General features: G+C 39.6%; 1 protein-coding gene across 4 annotated transcripts; it reads left to right on the plus strand.

Annotated features, from left to right (window-relative positions):
* Positions 1-8,815: 8,815 nt before the first annotated feature.
* On the plus strand, positions 8,816-16,976 carry mat2b (methionine adenosyltransferase 2 non-catalytic beta subunit methionine). 4 transcript variants are annotated; one of them, XM_084138041.1, is made up of 7 exons: positions 8,816-8,945; positions 12,402-12,596; positions 12,734-12,848; positions 13,028-13,174; positions 13,347-13,543; positions 13,703-13,816; positions 16,426-16,976. In XM_084138041.1, exons 1-7 carry the CDS (start codon positions 8,916-8,918, stop codon positions 16,600-16,602), a joined length of 975 nt encoding a protein of 324 aa, XP_083994167.1. In that variant the 5' UTR covers positions 8,816-8,915; the 3' UTR covers positions 16,603-16,976. The 4 variants fall into 4 exon arrangements, with proteins under 4 accessions (XP_083994167.1, XP_083994168.1, XP_083994165.1 ...); XM_084138042.1 differs by having other exon boundaries at positions 13,350-13,543; XM_084138039.1 differs by lacking the exon at positions 8,816-8,945 and adding an exon at positions 9,494-9,690.
* The last annotated feature ends 1,008 nt before the right edge of the window (positions 16,977-17,984 follow it).

Raw genomic sequence — 17,984 nt, forward strand, 5'->3', positions numbered from 1 at the left:
CCTATGCATGGCGCTTGGGCCTCATGAATATCAGGGTGGATCAGCGCTGTATCAAAGCCCTGGACCCATGGAAAAACACCGGCTGGTACCAGCAGGGTGTGAGTATGGGCTTGGTCTCAGAGAGGAGGGTCATTTCAACAGATGCTTCCAACTCCGGTTGGGGAGCCCTGTACGAGGGCAGGCCTGCCTCCGGCCTCTGGTCGAGCTCGGAGCAACGCCTTCACATCAACTGCCTCGAGATGAGAGCGGTTTTTCTATCCCTAAAAACCTTCCTCCCATATCTGGCGGGACACCACGTCTTGGTCCGCACGGACAACATGTCAGTGGTGTCTTACATAAATCGCCAGGGCAGCCTCAGGTCCCCAAACCTGTTAGCCATAGCCACTCAGCTACTGCTATGGGCTCAAACCATCTCGGGGCAATGTTCTCCCAGAAGAATGTTCACTCCATCCCCAGACAGTTCTCCTGTTATGGGAGGTCTTCGGCAAGGCAGAGGTAGACCTCTTCGCCTCAGAAGACAACTGTCACTGCCCAATCTTTTTTTCGAAGAGCAGGGATGCGCTGGCTCACGAGTGGCCCAGCCTCCCCCTCTATGCGTTTCCCCCGGTCTCGATGCTCCCTCAGGTCATCGAACGGATCAGGAACACGAATTGCACAGTACTCCTTGTAGCCCCCCTCTGGCGAACTCAGACTTGGTTCCCAGAGCTAATGCAGCTGTCAGAGATAACTCCGTGGCCAATCCCGCTAAGGAGCGACCTCCTTGCGCAGGCGAACGGGACTATCTGGCACCCCCATCCCGACTTGTGGGCCCTCCATGCGTGGCCACTCAACGGGTACCCCAGGACTTCCCGGAAGGTGTCCTGAATACTATTACGGAGGCTAGAGCCCCTTCTACGAGGCGCCTCTACCAATTTAAATGGTCAGCGTTCTCCAGCTGGTGTTTAGCTCAGGACCTCGACCCACACACTTGCGAAGTACCAACGGTGCTTTCCTTTCTCCAAGAGCTGCGGGACGCTCCCCCTCCATGCTCAAAGTGTATGTGGCAGCTATCGCAGCCTTCCATGTGCAGGTGGACGGCTCTTCCTTAGGCAAGAGCGACCTTATAGTTCGCTTCCTTAAAGGAGCCAGAAGGCTTAACCTGCCTCAACCACCGTCAGTGCTGGCTTGGGACCTTTCTCTGGTTCTACGGGCTCTTAAAAGACCCCCTTTCGAGCCACTCCAGTCGGCTGATTTAAGACCTCTCTCTCTTAAAACCGCTCTGCTGCTAGCACTGGCATCAGTTAAAAGAGTAGGCGATTTACAAGCGCTCTCCACAAGCTCTTCCTGTCTTGAGTTTGGACCTAATGACTCTAAAGTCTTCCTTAGGCCAAGACACGGATATGTACCTAAGATGCTCTCAACACCATTCAGAGCCCAGGTTATTGGGCTCCCAGTCTCGGGAGAAGATAGTGATGCCCTCACGCTCTGCCCCGTCAGAGCTCTGAGAATATATTTGGAGCGTTCGGCCTCTTTCAGACAGTCGGAACAGCTCTTCGTCTGTTTCGGAGGCCGCACCAAAGGGCTGCCGGCCACGAAACTCACGCTATCTAGATGGATAGTGGATGCCATTGCTCTGGCGTACACCTCACTGGGCCTTTTGTGTCCCATAGGTGTAAGAGCTCACTCCACAAGAGGCATGGCTTCCTCTTGGGCTTGGTCCAGTGGAGCCCCTATCCAAGACATTTGTGCGGCGGCCGGCTGGACCGCCCTGTCCACATTTGTAAGGTTTTATAATCTTGAGGTCCCTGCTCTGCAGGCACGAGTTCTCTCCATCTAGGCCCTGGCTCTATGGACCCAGGCCAGTGTATAACTCTTCGACCCAGGCCTATACTTATTTTAGTGGCCTTTGTGCTTCACTACATGCTTATATATCATCTTAGACCCGACATTCTGGTCTGTGATATTCAGACTGCTCTGTTATTGTCCCGGGGTTCCCTGGATTCTCAGAATAGTCACAGGCAAATAGCACAGCGTTTTAAATTGGGTTCCCACAGCGTTTGCAACGCAGTATGAGAGAACGTACTCGTAAGGGAACGTACTAGGTTACTTACTAGGTTACTTACGGAACGAGTACTGCGTTGCCTTGCCGTGCTATTCGCTCACTTCAGGTGTTTTCGCTTCAGTCGATATAGACCTGTCATATGGCGAGTTTTCTCCAAATTTATACTCTCCTCACGCGTCCAAATTGGCGTGCTCGAGTCTGGCAGGGCGCCAAGCGCTCCTATTGGATCGCGCGCTCCTGCTCACTCACCATAGGTTTGTGCAGTTGCCGCAGCACAGCCAATCAGCTCGCTTCGTGGGCTATGATGCTCTCGCTGTGCAGCTGCAATGCATTTTAAAATAAAGGCTTCAATATTCTCGAGAAAAGGAGTTTTCCCACAGCGTTTGCAACGCAGTACTCGTTCCCTTATCTCTAAGGGAACCGAGGTTACGTAAGTAACCTAGTACGTTCTCTAGCTATAACCTAGAAATATAGGTAAATTTCTACGCAGATGATACTCAGATCTATTTACCCATTAAAAGAAACAATCTCACTGCGATTACTTCTCTTCTGCAATGTCTAGAGGAGGTTAAATTATGGCTTGCCCAAAATTCCCTCTTCCTAAATGAAGACAAGACCGAGGTAATTGTTTTCGGTCCAAATGAGAACTCTCAGTGTATAAGCCCTGAGTTAGAAAGTTTATCAGTTTTTAGATCCTCAAGGGTTCGGAACCTAGGAGTTCTTGTTGACCAGCATTTAAAATTTGACAAACACATCTCCTCTGTTATTGGATCCAGTTTCTATCAGCTTCGCTTACTGTCTAAAATTAAACATTTTCTCACTCTAAAAACTCTAGAAATGGCTGTTCACGCTTTTGTTACATCTCGTCTAGATTATTGCAACTCTTTATACTGCGGTATATCTAAGGGTCAAATTGCACGTCTTCAGCTTGTTCAGAATGCTGCGGCCAGACTTCTTTTAAAGTGTTGTAAACATGAACACATCACCCCGGTTCTTAAATCCTTACACTGGCTGCCGGTTTGTCAGAGAATAGATTTTAAAATTTTACTCTTTGTATACAAATCCCTGCACAACCTAGCCCCTGTCTACCTCTCTGAACTTCTTCATCTCTACACTCCGTCCAGAAGCCTACGATCCCGTGACCAGGCTTTGTTGATAGTCCCCCACGTTAGGCTTAAAGCTATGGTCTACGATTTCAAAGATTGTTCATTATTAATAACCTCGTTTAGATGCTGGTTATGGTTCTACAGTACAATCCTAACAATATGAAGAGAAAAAAGAATGAAAAAAATCCATTCACTCGATTGGGTGTACAGCTGCAGAGAAGTTGACCAATGTAAGCTGTCCGGCCGGACAGCTTACATTGGTCAACTGCTCTCATCCAATCCCCCGCTCCACTTGAAACTCCACGTGGCGCTCGCGTCTCACATTAAACCATATATTCTTGGGTGAGTTTTTGGTGATCTTCGCATGGGGGAAAAGGAGGGGGGGGATGAGGGAAAGAGATGTAGATTAGGATGTCTCTGAGGTGAGACTTTCGTCTCGATAGTGCACAAGGGGGAGTTCAAATGTTAATTTCCAGAGAGGTCCTTTGTCCTCTCAGGGTCGGGTCGCTCTTCAACCAGACTGTCCGGCATCTCCTAATTTCTCAATTCTTACACTAGCTTTCATGAACTATATGCATTATACTTTTTATTATTACAGCATGTATTAATATTTGAGCAAGACAATTGTACCTTGATGCATGCATGTTAGTTCCTAGTACATTAACTAAGGTTAACAGATAAAATTAAAAGTCAGTTTAAAATGTATTAGTAAATGTTGACATTAACAAACTAACAATGGACAATACTACAACATTTATTAACTTTAGTTAATGCTAAAAATGTAATCTCATTGTAAAGTGTTACCATTTCATATAAATCCAAAGAGTCTTAAAGAGGATATGCTTAAAGATGACCATCTTTAAATATCTGCAAAGGCCAGAGCATTAAAATTGCATAAATATATATTACATGTATAGTCTCTCACTTTATTTGCTTCTATATTAGAACACTTGATGATTATCTAATCAAAATAACAATATGTATTGCAGTGATAAAAAATATTTGAATCGAATGCGTTTGTGATTTGTTTGTTTCTGTCGGCTACATGAACATATCAATGTTGAGAAAGCAATCATGTCACTAGCTTTAAATATGCAACTTCCCTGGCTAATGAATGCATACAAGTGACCAGCTGGATATAAACGAATGCAAATAGATGGTAACAATTGCGACATTTAACATTTGGGTCAGGTTTGCGTGTGTTTTTGTCACATTTTTTTAACCGCTTCAGGTAGGTCTACTAATGTTAAGAGTCCTCACAGCCTCGACGGCAAACATACTTCTGTACTTTCTCTGCTAATGCAGCATCTAGTCAACAAATCAATTACTTTATAATGATATGGCAACATGGACTGTACTGTTCTGTATTCATACCATTTCGCTGTCAGTGTTTTAAATGCACATCTGAAGTGTCAGCTCTCTCTGTGCTGCGTGCAACCTCACCTGTTACAATAAACAATTCGAGTTGCCAGTGATAGTTTTTATTTGGCCTCTAGAGGCTGCTCTCGCTTTGTATAATGCCAGCAGTCTCTTCTCAGCGCTATAATACAGTGTAATGACCATAGACAGTATATAAACTGGACACAGCGACCCCATAGGTTTCAACAGAGAAAAGTGAAGCAAATTAGAAGCTCTCACTTCCTGATGGCTGACCGTACTGCGCAGACTCAAACTGAGCTTGACGACGTAGATGTGACGTGAGCAACCCGTCTGTCTTCTAGTATCTGTGCCAAGAAAAATCGGAATCATTCCCTTCCGAAACTTGCAGAGACGGAGAGTGTGAGTAGGAGGTGTCCATGAGCTAGGAGCAACTTTTGCTAAGTATTCTGATTAATTATTTTGTCATTTTGCCTCCACGTCCCCCCGATTGCCCGCGAGCTTCTCCTCCTGTCCATACGGTAATCTCTCTACCAGGGCTGCGGGAAGTGGGGGTGCTGGGGGTGCTGCAGCACCCCGTTTTCACAGAATTGTAAATGCAACACATATGTTTGTTCATTCAAATTTATTATTTTTTAGCATTTAGTCATTTATTTGTAATAAACACTTTAAGTGGGCTATTTAAAAATGGTTATTTATATGTTAAATTATCTTTTTAAAACATAAGCGCAGAGTGTTATGTAATATTGTGTGTGTGTGTCGAAAGAATTTGTCCGCAGCTGCTCAAAAAAAAAAAAAAAAAACCCAGTCAAAAACCCCACTGTCAGTGTTTTGTAAGGAACAGGCAAATATGTTAAATATAGCAGGAGACATTTTAATTGTTTACTAATAAAACAGTTATTTTTTTATGTCCGTGTCGGCTAGACAGATGAAGTTGACAACTCGCGATCTTCGCAGCGCCATCAGAGAGAAATGCACATTTCATACGAATTACATAAGCAGCGCAGTCTGTTTTCTTTCGTTTTGAATTGTTCTGGATAAAAGTAGACATTTCAAGCTATCTATATGTCTCAGGTCTGTGAGGCAATAGGCTACCTTATAGGCCTACGCTGAGTTTCGGTTCATTTATGAGACGAGCTCCAGGTTCGCCAGCGCCTCCGTGTCCTGATTATCTATTTTCTAATAGCCTATATTTACTTCTTATTTATTAAATCCAGAAAATGTGTTGATGAAACATCGATTCAAATTAAGATACAATTAATACAAAACGAAATTAAATTTAAAGACAGGCTTTGTGATTTCAGTTTGAGGTCTCTGTGAAAGTTTTGAAACATTCTTTTATTGCCGCTTTTAGAGCGCTCACGTCCGTAACGGAGAACTGTCTGTAACTTTTTTTTTTTTTTTTGTGTGAAATAAATTTCTAAAAAAAAATGCAACTTAGTCCAGTGCGAGGCTATAGGTTTTTTTCTTACTCGTGGCACATTTTTTTACTGATATGCGACTCCGGAGCGACTTATAAAATAGGCTACGGTAAGTTATTTATTCTTTTTGTGCAAATGTCCCATAAAGTCCCATCCTTTAAGGATTAATTTATGTCCCGTTGACCGGTCCATTGCATTACGAATAAAAGCAGAATCAATAAAGTCAATAATGCGATGTGCAGTCAGGTGGTTTGAGTGTGTGCGCGTTTTTTGACGAGTTTTATAGTCTTGATATTGTTTCTTATTCAAAAGTGGTGACGCCCCAGTCGCGTGGTTATGATGCAATCATTAGCCTATTTTTACAAAAACGGCTTCAACGGGGCCATAACGTAAGATACAAAGTAATGGAGCCTTTTATACATTGTCCTATTTCTTTAGAAATAAATAATGGACAAATGGAGTCTTTAAACGCCTCAGATGTAAAGTTATTCGCTGTCAAAGTGACGCCAAAATGAATGGGAGTCAATGGAATGCTAACAGCAGGTGGGGGTCCGCTAATCAATGGCGGCGCCCGGGGAAGCTTCAAATTTTTACGAAATATTGTCCCCCTGGTAATGACAGCACACAACCGGCCATCAAAAAACAAATATCGGTTGACCACTAATTAATTAATAGGGATGCAACGGATCGCAGTTCGGCACACATGTGATTAGCGGATTAACTGCTAAGTTTAACCATCATAGGGTGAAAGTTTAGGATGTGTTTGGATGTGTTTTGTCTTAATTTACACATTCAAATGATTTTAAATGCGGAAGAAGAGGTGGAAAGAGGTGGACAGCCTCACACACCTGGAGCACGTGCACACAGACAAAGAGAGAGAGAGAGAGATGCGTTTCAGACAGCACTTGAACACCAAATTGATTCCTCTTTCGCATTTACTTGCGGTTGAACGGATACTGTAGACTTGAAAATTAAGCTTTTCCCCATTATGGTTGAATCATGGAGGCAACAACAGTTATTTTGCCAAGAGATCTCTTATTTATTATTTTATTACATGTCAGCCATATGAGAGAAAAAGGCATAGAAGAGGAATGTTACAGGAGAGGTGGTCTTCATTCCAGATTTCTGTTCCACTCTCTGTCCTCTTTCCCCTCTCTTTGGTGGGAGACCAAGGCTTCAGTTTAACCATGACTTGTGAAGGTGATGTCAGGGAGACTGTGCATTAGTACCTTCAGAAAGAATCTTCTCCAAAAACAGGGCAGATATTAACAGAAAGAAAAAGCCGGATCAGCCCCTCGAAGCTGAGGCACTTGGAGTCATCATGCTGACACCTCCGCTCCCCAAAATTCTGCATAAGATAACATGTCCATAAGTTGTATGGCTCTCTGTGAGCCTCCTTGGCGAGGTGGTCTTTTAGCGTAGAGCGTAGCTAGGCTTCCTCTCACTATAGAGGGTCGTTATGGTGAAGCCTCCGCTCTGAGAGCTCCTCGGTGCCAGTAGCCAGGGTTGTAGGTTATTTTTGTGCCTCCCACCTCTTCAAGGTGAGCATTGCTAGGTCTCCTCTCGCTTTAGAGAGTCGTCCTGCTGAGGCCTCCGTCCCAGAGCTCCGCCTGGATAGCAGTATTAAGTTGTCAGTCTCCTTGAGCCTCCTTGGTAAGCAGTCCTTAGCGTAGAATGTAGTTAGGTCTCCTCTAACTTCAGAGAGTCTATGGGGTGGCTATGCTGGATTGTATGGCTCTCTGTAAGCCTCCCTGGTGGAACCACAATTAGGGAAGTTCCCTAAGTACTAAGAAGATAACAAGGTTTTGCCATACAAAAAACTTCCAAACCCATCTGAGGGTAAAAATTTAATTTAAAGCAAATGATAAAGCTTGGGTTGCTGAATATTCGATCCCTTACTTCAAAAGCACTTATTGTTAATGATATGATTACAGAATATAACCTAGATGTGCTGTTTTAGTTTATTATCAATCATGAACATCACCACACATGCATTTATAATTACACATGTGGTTTCCGTAGTGTAGTGGTTATCACGTTCGCCTCACACGCGAAAGGTCCCCGGTTCGAAACCGGGCGGAAACAATTCTTTACATTTTTATTATTTTGAAGCAACTTTAATTGTTTAACCCAACATTTAGTTATACTGCCTATCTTTACTGATATATTTAATAGTACTATACCAATTGATTCTAATGAAACATGCTATGAAAATATTATTATAAAATGAGCACCCAACACACAATTGTCAGCAATTGAAATCAGATGGTGGACTAAGGGGTATAGAAGGAAGAACAACAAGTCTAATTTTGAGTTAAGTAAAAAATACACATGACTAGAAGGAACAAGAATCAAGAAAATGCAGATCACATATGTAACACCACTTACCAAGATGTAAACATAATTATTCAAAACAATATTGTATAAGACCGACAAATTATAATTGATGATAGTTACTTTCTTGTGTGTTACGTTTTGGATAGTATACACGTTTTATAGGCCTGTTATACTGTAAAGACAGACACATCGTTACACACAGGAAGAAACACAAAATTACCCATAAGTCTTAGCACAACGTTTCCGTAGTGTAGTGGTTATCACGTTCGCCTAACACGCGAAAGGTCCCCGGTTCGAAACCGGGCGGAAACAACTTTTTTCTTTCATAAAATCACTCACATTCAAACGTCAAGTTAAATACACGAGGGGAAAAAAGCAAGCGCAAAAAAAAAAAAAAAAAAAACCCAGAACGCTAAACATCAGGTTTTGTAATTACCTAGCCTACCTGTTGTTTTCTCTTTAAAATCAATAGACAAATAAAAAACGCACGCAAATACATTCATAGTTGGGACTTCTATACAAACATGGACAGACTTTTATTCTGAAATCAACACTGTGGCTGCAGAAAAAAGACTTGAAATGACATTTTCAGATACATGCTGAAGGCTTCACACTACTGCAAATAATCAAAACATGCCTGGTTTTAACTACGGGGATGATCAGGTAAATTCCAGATGCATTTAACGTTAAATGGCATGTATGTGATTTTAAGTAGCCACCGTACATATGATCTTTAGAGATTTAAGCTGTTCGGAGTCATATTACCGGCAATCATATTCTTTGCTCAAATGTTTATTTAACTGAATTTTATTTAATCCGCGTTTCAGAGAGAAAACTAAATTTGAGTAAGCTCAAGCTGTTTGGAAACGTTTAATGGGCATTAGCTTTGTATTGGTTGCTTAGGTCTATTGAGGAAGCCATTCTGCCATTACTCTATTTTAAAGTTTTAAGAGTGTTTCAGTATTTTGACATTCATATTAAACATTCACTTGTGAATATTCTGATATATTATATTGATGATAGACTTAGATACTGGCAGACAAAACAGCTGACGCGAAATAATGCGAAACTCAGCCGCATAAAAACTGCGCAGCTATGATGCGCTAGAACACTTTTCTTTGTATGATTCAAAGCCGCTGTTTACACTGCACGGATAGGTTCAGCTTCACTGATCTGTAGAACACAAACACACGTCAGCGTTACGTGCGTATGTTCTATAGATCATATCGAATGCGGGCCTAATTTGACAGGACGATCCAGCCGTTCCAAGAGGTTTTAAGGATTGAGTGGCACATTACAAATAGAGGTCTCTCCTCCAGGATATGATAACTGTACTCACACTGAAATGAGTATCAGAAATAAAGAGCTTAATATACATTTCAAACCCGGGCACGTTGAGGTTGTTCAGGTAAGACTGTTGACCATTTCTAAGAAAGCCTTCATGGTATACAAGCCAAAGTAACTTTATATCAAATGACTGCCTTATAATCCAGGGAGATCCGTTCTGTGCGGTCATTTTAATACTTAAAAAGAAATACAAATAATGTAATTGTTATCGCGTTGTTTAGTTTCAGTTGTGACAGAATGCATATCATGTTTGAATTGTTTATAATTTGGCAGCACTTTAAACTAGAAGGCATACGAGTGCCTTCCTAAATAATTAGACATACGGTGCTTATTATGATGTTTTTAATTGGTATATTAAAATGCTGTGCGACCCTGATGTGTTGTCTCTGCATTTAAACCCGCTGTTGGTTAATCCCATTAGCCAGTTTCCTCTTTAAGTGTCTAGATGCAAGTCAGATTTAAAGTTGAACTACAGCGTGCTTTAGAGCATATATAAAACAACGAAAACCCCATTTCATTTTAAGAACAAAGAAATGTGCATCAGGTGTACTTTGTTTTTTTTAAAAAATGTTTTTAATTAATTTATGAAGCCACTGCCAACTTTTTCTTTTTTAACACATTTTTCAAAGAGATTTTCAGATGTCCACTTGAGTGGACAGCATGCATTTATGGTTTAAACGGAAGATATACTGTATTAAACATAATACAATAATTAAACAGATATAGTGTGTGTATTTAACAAACCAATCAATAAAATGATATCAAATCATGTGAAAACTATAAAATATATACAAAAAATATAAATGCGAAATATTGCAAAGGCAATTAAACTTCATTCAAGTTGATCTTGGCGTATCTTTGATATCAGAACATGAGGACGTAAGTATAAATTGTAGCTGAAATATAGCCATTGATGCATGAGGTCCACTATAGTGAACAGATGATTAATCAGAATTTTCTCCCTATCTAAAATCAAAACTTGGAAAATTTAACTGTGATAGGACTCATTAGATATTGTTTGATGCTGCAATATATATATATATATATATATATATTTTTTTTTTTTTTTGTTACCTACAAGAGTCTCCTAGGATAGAAGGAATGGGTGGATATTCCAGAGCAACTTGGCATTTCTGACTGACCATTGGCCATCTTGGTTTGGAGGGGGAAAAATCGACACACAACGGCTTGCCACTTGGTGGCAATGTATAGGATGATGCACAAGAGTCCACTGTATAGACTGATGTGCAACTTTGCCATAAAAATCCATGCATTTGCAAAAAAAAGAAAAAAAAAAGAAATGCTTTTTGAATAGCTGTCCACTGTAATGACCACTATGCGTGAAAGAGTTAAGTGTTGTGGTATTCCGCCATGTTTCTCAGTGACACGCCCACAACTCGTAAAGATTGGGGCTTAGAGAAAATCCCGAGCTCCCCACTTGTATTTACGACATTGTGGTGGCGTTCAAGTGTGTTCAACTCGTAATTACGATCTATACGAGATGACTTGAACACATGGAATGGAACAACATAACTTTCTCCAACCAAAATCCAATCCAGCTGTATAGTTACACTAAATCGCCTGAGCGTGGCGCTAATAGCGACTAATAGACGCCTGAGCGCTGCAGCCTCAGCATCGACTGCACAACAGCATCGAGAACATTAGTTTCAGCTTGTGAGGCTGTTTGAAACAAACGTTTACACATCATATAACTTACAAATGCAAATATTGTATTAAAAAAGGTTCTGTCCTTTTACTTTAAAAGGGTTGTTTAAGTGTCGTCACGCCCGAGGGTGAAAGCGATGCTAGTTTAACAGCGATGTATTTTTAAAGGCAATTTCCAAGTGTCACCACCCTCTGTATTACCATAAACTCAGTTCAGAATGTGTACCACAACAATCATAGCCTATAATAGAATATAAGTTAACGTACTCCTTTCAGTTGTAAACGTCCTAATTGGACTGAAAAAGTAAGTTAACGTTAAATATTCAGACTCATTAAACAATTACAATTAACAACATGACATCTTTCAAATAACTAAATATAAAGTACAATTTACCTCATGATAAAACAAGCGACGTTCACGGACAACATTTGAGGTAAATTTTATTATCGAACGCCTAACTTTAGTAACAGTCAGTTCATCAACACGACGACGACAGCTAATTCAAATAACGTTAAACTTCTCAAGAATATTGTAATGTCCTACCTTTCTTCGTTTGTTTTGCTGTTTTTTAGAATGGTCAGTCGCGCACACACACACAAAACACCCATTAGGCTTTTTCCATCAGTTGTCATTACACGACGAATGGATATCATCTGCCAATGATGTTGTAGGGGCGTTTTCAGATTCTGTGATTGGCGGCTCTCATTATTTTTCAGATGTGTCAATCAAATCTCGGACCTGATATCGTTCTACTCAATATATATATATATATATATATATATATATATATATATATATATAAACATCTTATAGAGACAGCGATCTTTTGTTTTATTTCCCCATGTATTGACATTCTTCAAATTATGAATAATTAAGAAAACGTTCTCATATGTCTAAAGAGCGCTTCATCTGTGAAGCATTTGTTGTGTACTACAAACATCAGAAAAACATCTTTAAACAAACAGTTTTACATAGCCTACAAATCTTTAAGACATTTTAACATCTGACAGGAAACATTTTAAAGGCTCATTGCAGATAAAAACATGCACATCAACTAGGCACCTCTGCTATGTGTGTGTATGCTATTAAACTGTTCTGTCATTTAGGATGATGTCTACACACCGTACCGGCGTGTGCTTGTGACTGGTGCAACAGGGTTACTGGGCCGTGCTGTTTATAAAGAGTTCAAGAACAATGACTGGGATTCTTTGGGATGTGGCTACAACCGTGCCCGGCCTTGTTTCCTGAAGTGTAATCTCTTAGATGAAGACGCAGTGCGAGGGGTCATTCAGGGCTTTCAGGTAACTTACGCTCTATCACATTATTGCCCTAACCCTAGTAAGATCACCCACTGCTACTCTCTTACCACCAACACATTTTTTTATACAGTACATGTTTGATGTGTCAAAAGTGTTTTTCTCCATTTTGTGAATGTCAGCCTCATGTCATTGTGCACTGTGCTGCTGAAAGGAGGCCAGACGTGGTGGAGCGTCATACTGAAGCAGCCATGAACCTGAATGTGCATGCATGCACTACTCTGGCCAAAGAAGCAGGTCAGCAAAGTGAAACATATCGAGCGTAGCGTCAGTTCTGGCAGGTCATGTTAGTCAAGCTCGCATCAGGAGATTCTGTATGCTAATTGTCAATTGTGGTCCTGACAGAACTGTTCAATTAGATATGGTTATAAAATTCAACATTTCTTGTTAAAGTTCTCCATAATCCCTTTCCACAGGTAGCATCTTCCTCATATACATCAGCACAGATTACGTTTTTGATGGACGTAATCCTCCCTATGGAGAAAACGATGCCCCCAATCCTTTGAATTTGTATGGGAAGTCCAAGCTAGAGGGTGAGAGGGAGATTCTCAGACACTGCCCAGGTATGTTCTGTTTTTCAACCACATATGAAAGGATCTGCTAGTTTTTTCTTCATTACAAAATAAAAATGTATTTAAGCTAGATTGAGGCGTGAGACCCTTCCACAATAATATTAGGAGAGCATAACATGTATGTTCCCTTTAAAAACAATTATCTGTCTGTATTTGCTCTGAGCAGGGGCAGCTATACTGCGAGTGCCCATTCTCTTTGGAGAGGTGGAGAAGGTTGAAGAGAGCGCAGTGACAGTTTTGTGGGACCGAGTTCAGGAGGGAGCCGAGAGTTGCACCATAGAACATTGTCAGCAACGCTTCCCCACCTTCACTAAAGATGTGGCACGTGTCTGTCGGAACATGGCTGAGCGAGCCCTTCAGGTGAGCCCCAGGGGTGTCAAGCTCAGTTTAGGTCAAGGGCTGGATTGAACTAAAAGTCACTTTGGTGTCCCCATGTAGAGAATGCATGCACAATGCACATTCCAGTCCAGAATCAACTTAACCATTGATTTCTGTACAACATGTTCCTGTTGCCCTCAGGATCCATCATTGCGTGGAATCTTCCATTACTCTGCTAAAGAGCAGATGACCAAATATGAGATTGCCTGTGCAATAGCAGACGCTTTCAACTTGCCTAGCAGTCATCTAATACCAGTGAGTACAAAAAAAAAAAAAAATTGTGTGCTGAAAAGATACCATCATCACACATCTACAGTGGGTACAGTCCAGGGTCAGAAATGAACAGAGGCTTAGGGCAAAAATTCCAGCAAAATGAATAAATTATCGACTGTCGCAATTAAAGTAAGATGTGAAAATGAAGGAAAAGTGTCAGTGATGGGAGACGTTCTTTGCTCGCATTCTGTACATAATTTAATCCCAATTTGAATAACCGTTTTGTTTTTCATGCTATTATAACCAATGTGAAGTTTTCATTTTTTTTAATGTGTAAAAAGCGATAAACTGATTAATAAACGTATCTTAGCTTGGTTTCTCAGTGTAGACTACAAGAATATGATTTGCTGCTAATTTGATAATGTAAAGATGACTTTTGTTGATGTAATTTTATTTCCCAGGGCAGGAGGTAAATATTGCCCCGCCAGTGCGCCCACGCACTGAAGCGTTTTTTAAATATTATTTAGTTCAAAGTTACTATCACATTTAGGCCCGGTTTCACAGACAGGGCTTAGACTAAGCCAGGATTAGACCATAGATCAATTAGGACATTTAAGTAATTTTTATAAACATGCTTAGAAAAAAACATTACCGATGTGCATCTTAAAACTAAAAAGGCACTGATATATTTTTAAGATCAGTCAGTGCAAGTTTATTTCAGTGGAAACAGCTCAGACTTACATTTTAGTCTAGGACTAGTCTTAAGCCCTGTCTGTGAAACCAGGGGTTAATGTTATACCTTGACAAACTATACAACATTAAAAAGATATAAGACTCAAGTTTCAGTATTTGACCACTATTGTATTCTGAGAAATTTATAGCGACAGTTATTTCTTAATTTGTGTCAGGAGTTATGAAATGAAAAAAATGAGTCGATACCTTTAATATGAATTATGCGCGTCAGCCGCTTTCATTCATAAAAAAAACTTTGCTTCACAAAACAACGTCCCTCAGGGCTTTTAGCTCAAAATGTGCAGATTTGGATAAATTTTGATAGATTCTCATAGGTTTACATCATATTTCTATAGACAGGAACAATATTTATTGAATTTATACCCAAATGGGTCGATGTAATTATTATGAGCGCTGGATACTGATGTTATGCGTTTTCAATCCATACCAACAGCCTGAGGGCGCTAAATGCACAATAATAGTCCATATATGGAGCGCATGAAGAAGAGCCATAATCATGTGACATTCCCCTATGGACATTCCAGGACGTCACTGATACACACACAGCTAACAGAGAGGTCGCTGTAATGGATGTAACATGCAGATAAAGATTTTTTGAAGACAATAAACATGATTGCAATGATATTTGAGTTACCCGTGTTCTTCGAGCCATGTCAGGTATTTTCATAATAATAGATTATATTTATAATGTAATACTAATCGATATAGACTTTATCATCGTGCAGAATACTATAAAATAATATATTTTCTGTCTGATTTTTTTTAATCTGAAGCCAAATTAGATCACAGAAGATTATTTAAAACACTCGACTTGCGTTATGAAGTAAATTTGGAGCACAAACATGGTTTTAATCTCATAAATAGTTGTGTTTTGATGGTGTGCTAAGCTAACATGCTAGCTCGCCCCAGGTGCACCTGCCACCTAACTGTTATTCTTTTATGATTTTTTCTAAATAGGAATGCTTACTGAAATGATTCTTTATTCCAGAATGGCATTTGATACAGTTTCAAATGTAAGTGAGAACTCTGATAAAAGAAATTAGGGATTGAAACTCTATGAATAGCCAGTCGTTAGTAACTATAATGCAGACAAAAGAAATGCATATTTAGAGCCATAACCAGGCTGGAGAGGTGTGAATGTGTGCAGGGGGAGACTGAGACTGAATGGGGCTCGTTTGCACCACAAAACAATAGAATCAAACAACTGAATGGATGCTTAGATGACGACTAAACATCAGCAGCATTTTAGAGTCTAATCAAAATAAAGTCATATATGACATGATCTTGAAAAACATTTAACTAAATACAGAGTTTTAGACTTACCATCTTCAGATTTTAAATATAACATGGTCAGACATATGGCTTTAGCTGAAGTGCATTTCTAGATTGCTACAGTGCCAACTTCAATTTATTTTCATGAAGATATTTCATAAAAAGAAATCTCTAATAACTTTACAAAACTTTGAAGCTATTTATAACAATTTTTTTCATTATGACAATTATTAATTCTACATTTACAATAAACTGCCAGGTGTCAGCTTTCAAATGAGATCATACTTGTGTTTTTAGTGCAAAGGGTTCATGAACTGTATCTGTTTCAGTTTGGGTATGTCATTTCTGGGGATTTTTCAAAAGTGGCGTTGCAGCTTAACAGGTTAATAGAAAAGTTAGTTTCTGACCCTGTTAGTTTCTGACAGACTGTATACACTCTTGTCTTGCATGTAACATGCATATTATAGCTATATGTGGAATGTTTGTGTAAATATAGTGAAAAATATGACTCCAATCCTTGACTCTGTTTGTTCAGTATGATCTGTTTAGTTGTTTAATGTGATAATCTGTTTTTATCATTTTATCAACGTGTGTGTGTGTGTGTGTGTGTGTGTCTGTGTGTGTAGATGACAGAGCAGCCTGCTGGAGCAGGGGCTCAGAGGCCACATAACGCCCAGTTAGAGTGCTCACGCCTGGAGCTCCTCGGCCTGAGTGTGGAGTCCACCCCTTTCAAGACTGCCATAAGGGACAGCCTATGGCCCTTCCAGCATGACAAACGATGGAGGCAGACCGTCTTTCATTAAAGCAACGACTATATCCCAAACTCCAGAAAGAAATTGGACCACACTCTTTTAATGTTTAGCATTTAAATATTTCACAGAAACAATAATCCTGAAATAAAACAGATCCTCGCTCTTCACAAGTCCAGCTGCTTTGTATGATGTCGAAGTATACATTTGTTATAGCCAACAGGTGTTTTACCTTTGTGTTTTTGTGTGGATTGCATTATAAATTAATGAGTCCTCAACTGTACTTTGTGTTTCTTTCCTAAATTGTATTAGTTCATGTAAATGACAAGTTGAGGACAAGGATCTTTGATAAAGGAACAGATGATATGCTCAGTTTCTGCTGTTCCCTCTTTTTTTTATTTAAAAAATAAAATAAAATAAATAATAAACACCAGATATTTATTTGAGGAAAAGAGAATGAATAAGTTAAGTATAAGGAAGCTAAAATTGAGCCTTTTTTTCTTGACGATTAACAGTTTTTTCCCCCATATACTTTACATAACAGGAGTGTTATTTATGAATAGATAAGGCTACACACACTTGGATAACCACAGAAGCTACAAACATTATACTAGTTTGTTCCAGAAGAACAGCATCAAGATATTGTGGCTTTAAAAGTATTCTAATAACCCTGACTCATTATTATTGTATTTACATCTAAATACTGTAAATGTAAACTCAAGTAAATCATAAATGACTAACTTCCTTATGTCCTAAATTTCACAGTCCTGCGGTTGGTCTTTTGCAAGATCCCTTTAACCAACAAAAGCCAGTTCCTTAATTATGCCGAGAAGTGACATATACCATATTACTAATGAATTTGATAAATTCTTTAAGGTTTTGTTTTATTAGTTCATTTTTAAAAACATTCCATCCTGTTGGATAAAATTACAGTAACAGAATTTTAAAACATCAGCTCACTCTCAATCCTTCAGTGAGCAGTGATTCACTGATCTTATTGATATCTTGTAAGGCATGCATTTCATTTCTTTATTTTCTTCATGTTATTGTCTTGCCATCATGTAATCAAGGTGAGATTGAGATTGACCAGAGGATATTTCTGAAAATATGATATGCTAAAACAAGCATACTTTTCTAAAAATAAAAATAAAATAAAAAGTCCGGTATAACAGACCCGACTATCTTAAATTGTCATTAATAATATATTAGCCAACTATAAAACGTAAGTGATAAACTTGTTTTATCAAACCTCATAACCTCATAATAATCGCGGAATTCGGAACCGCATACTAGTATACTATTCGTACTAAGTTTACCATATCTTACAATGGCAGAAATAGTAAGTATGCTAGTGTGAGAACTGAGAAGTTATTTCTTGTGACGTGTGACGTTTCCTAAATGGGCGGGGTCATTGGGTTGTGCTTCACGCGCTGCTG

Source organism: Abramis brama (assembly GCF_963993115.1).
Source record: "Abramis brama genome assembly, chromosome: 15".
NCBI classification, from domain to species: domain Eukaryota; kingdom Metazoa; phylum Chordata; class Actinopteri; order Cypriniformes; family Leuciscidae; genus Abramis; species Abramis brama.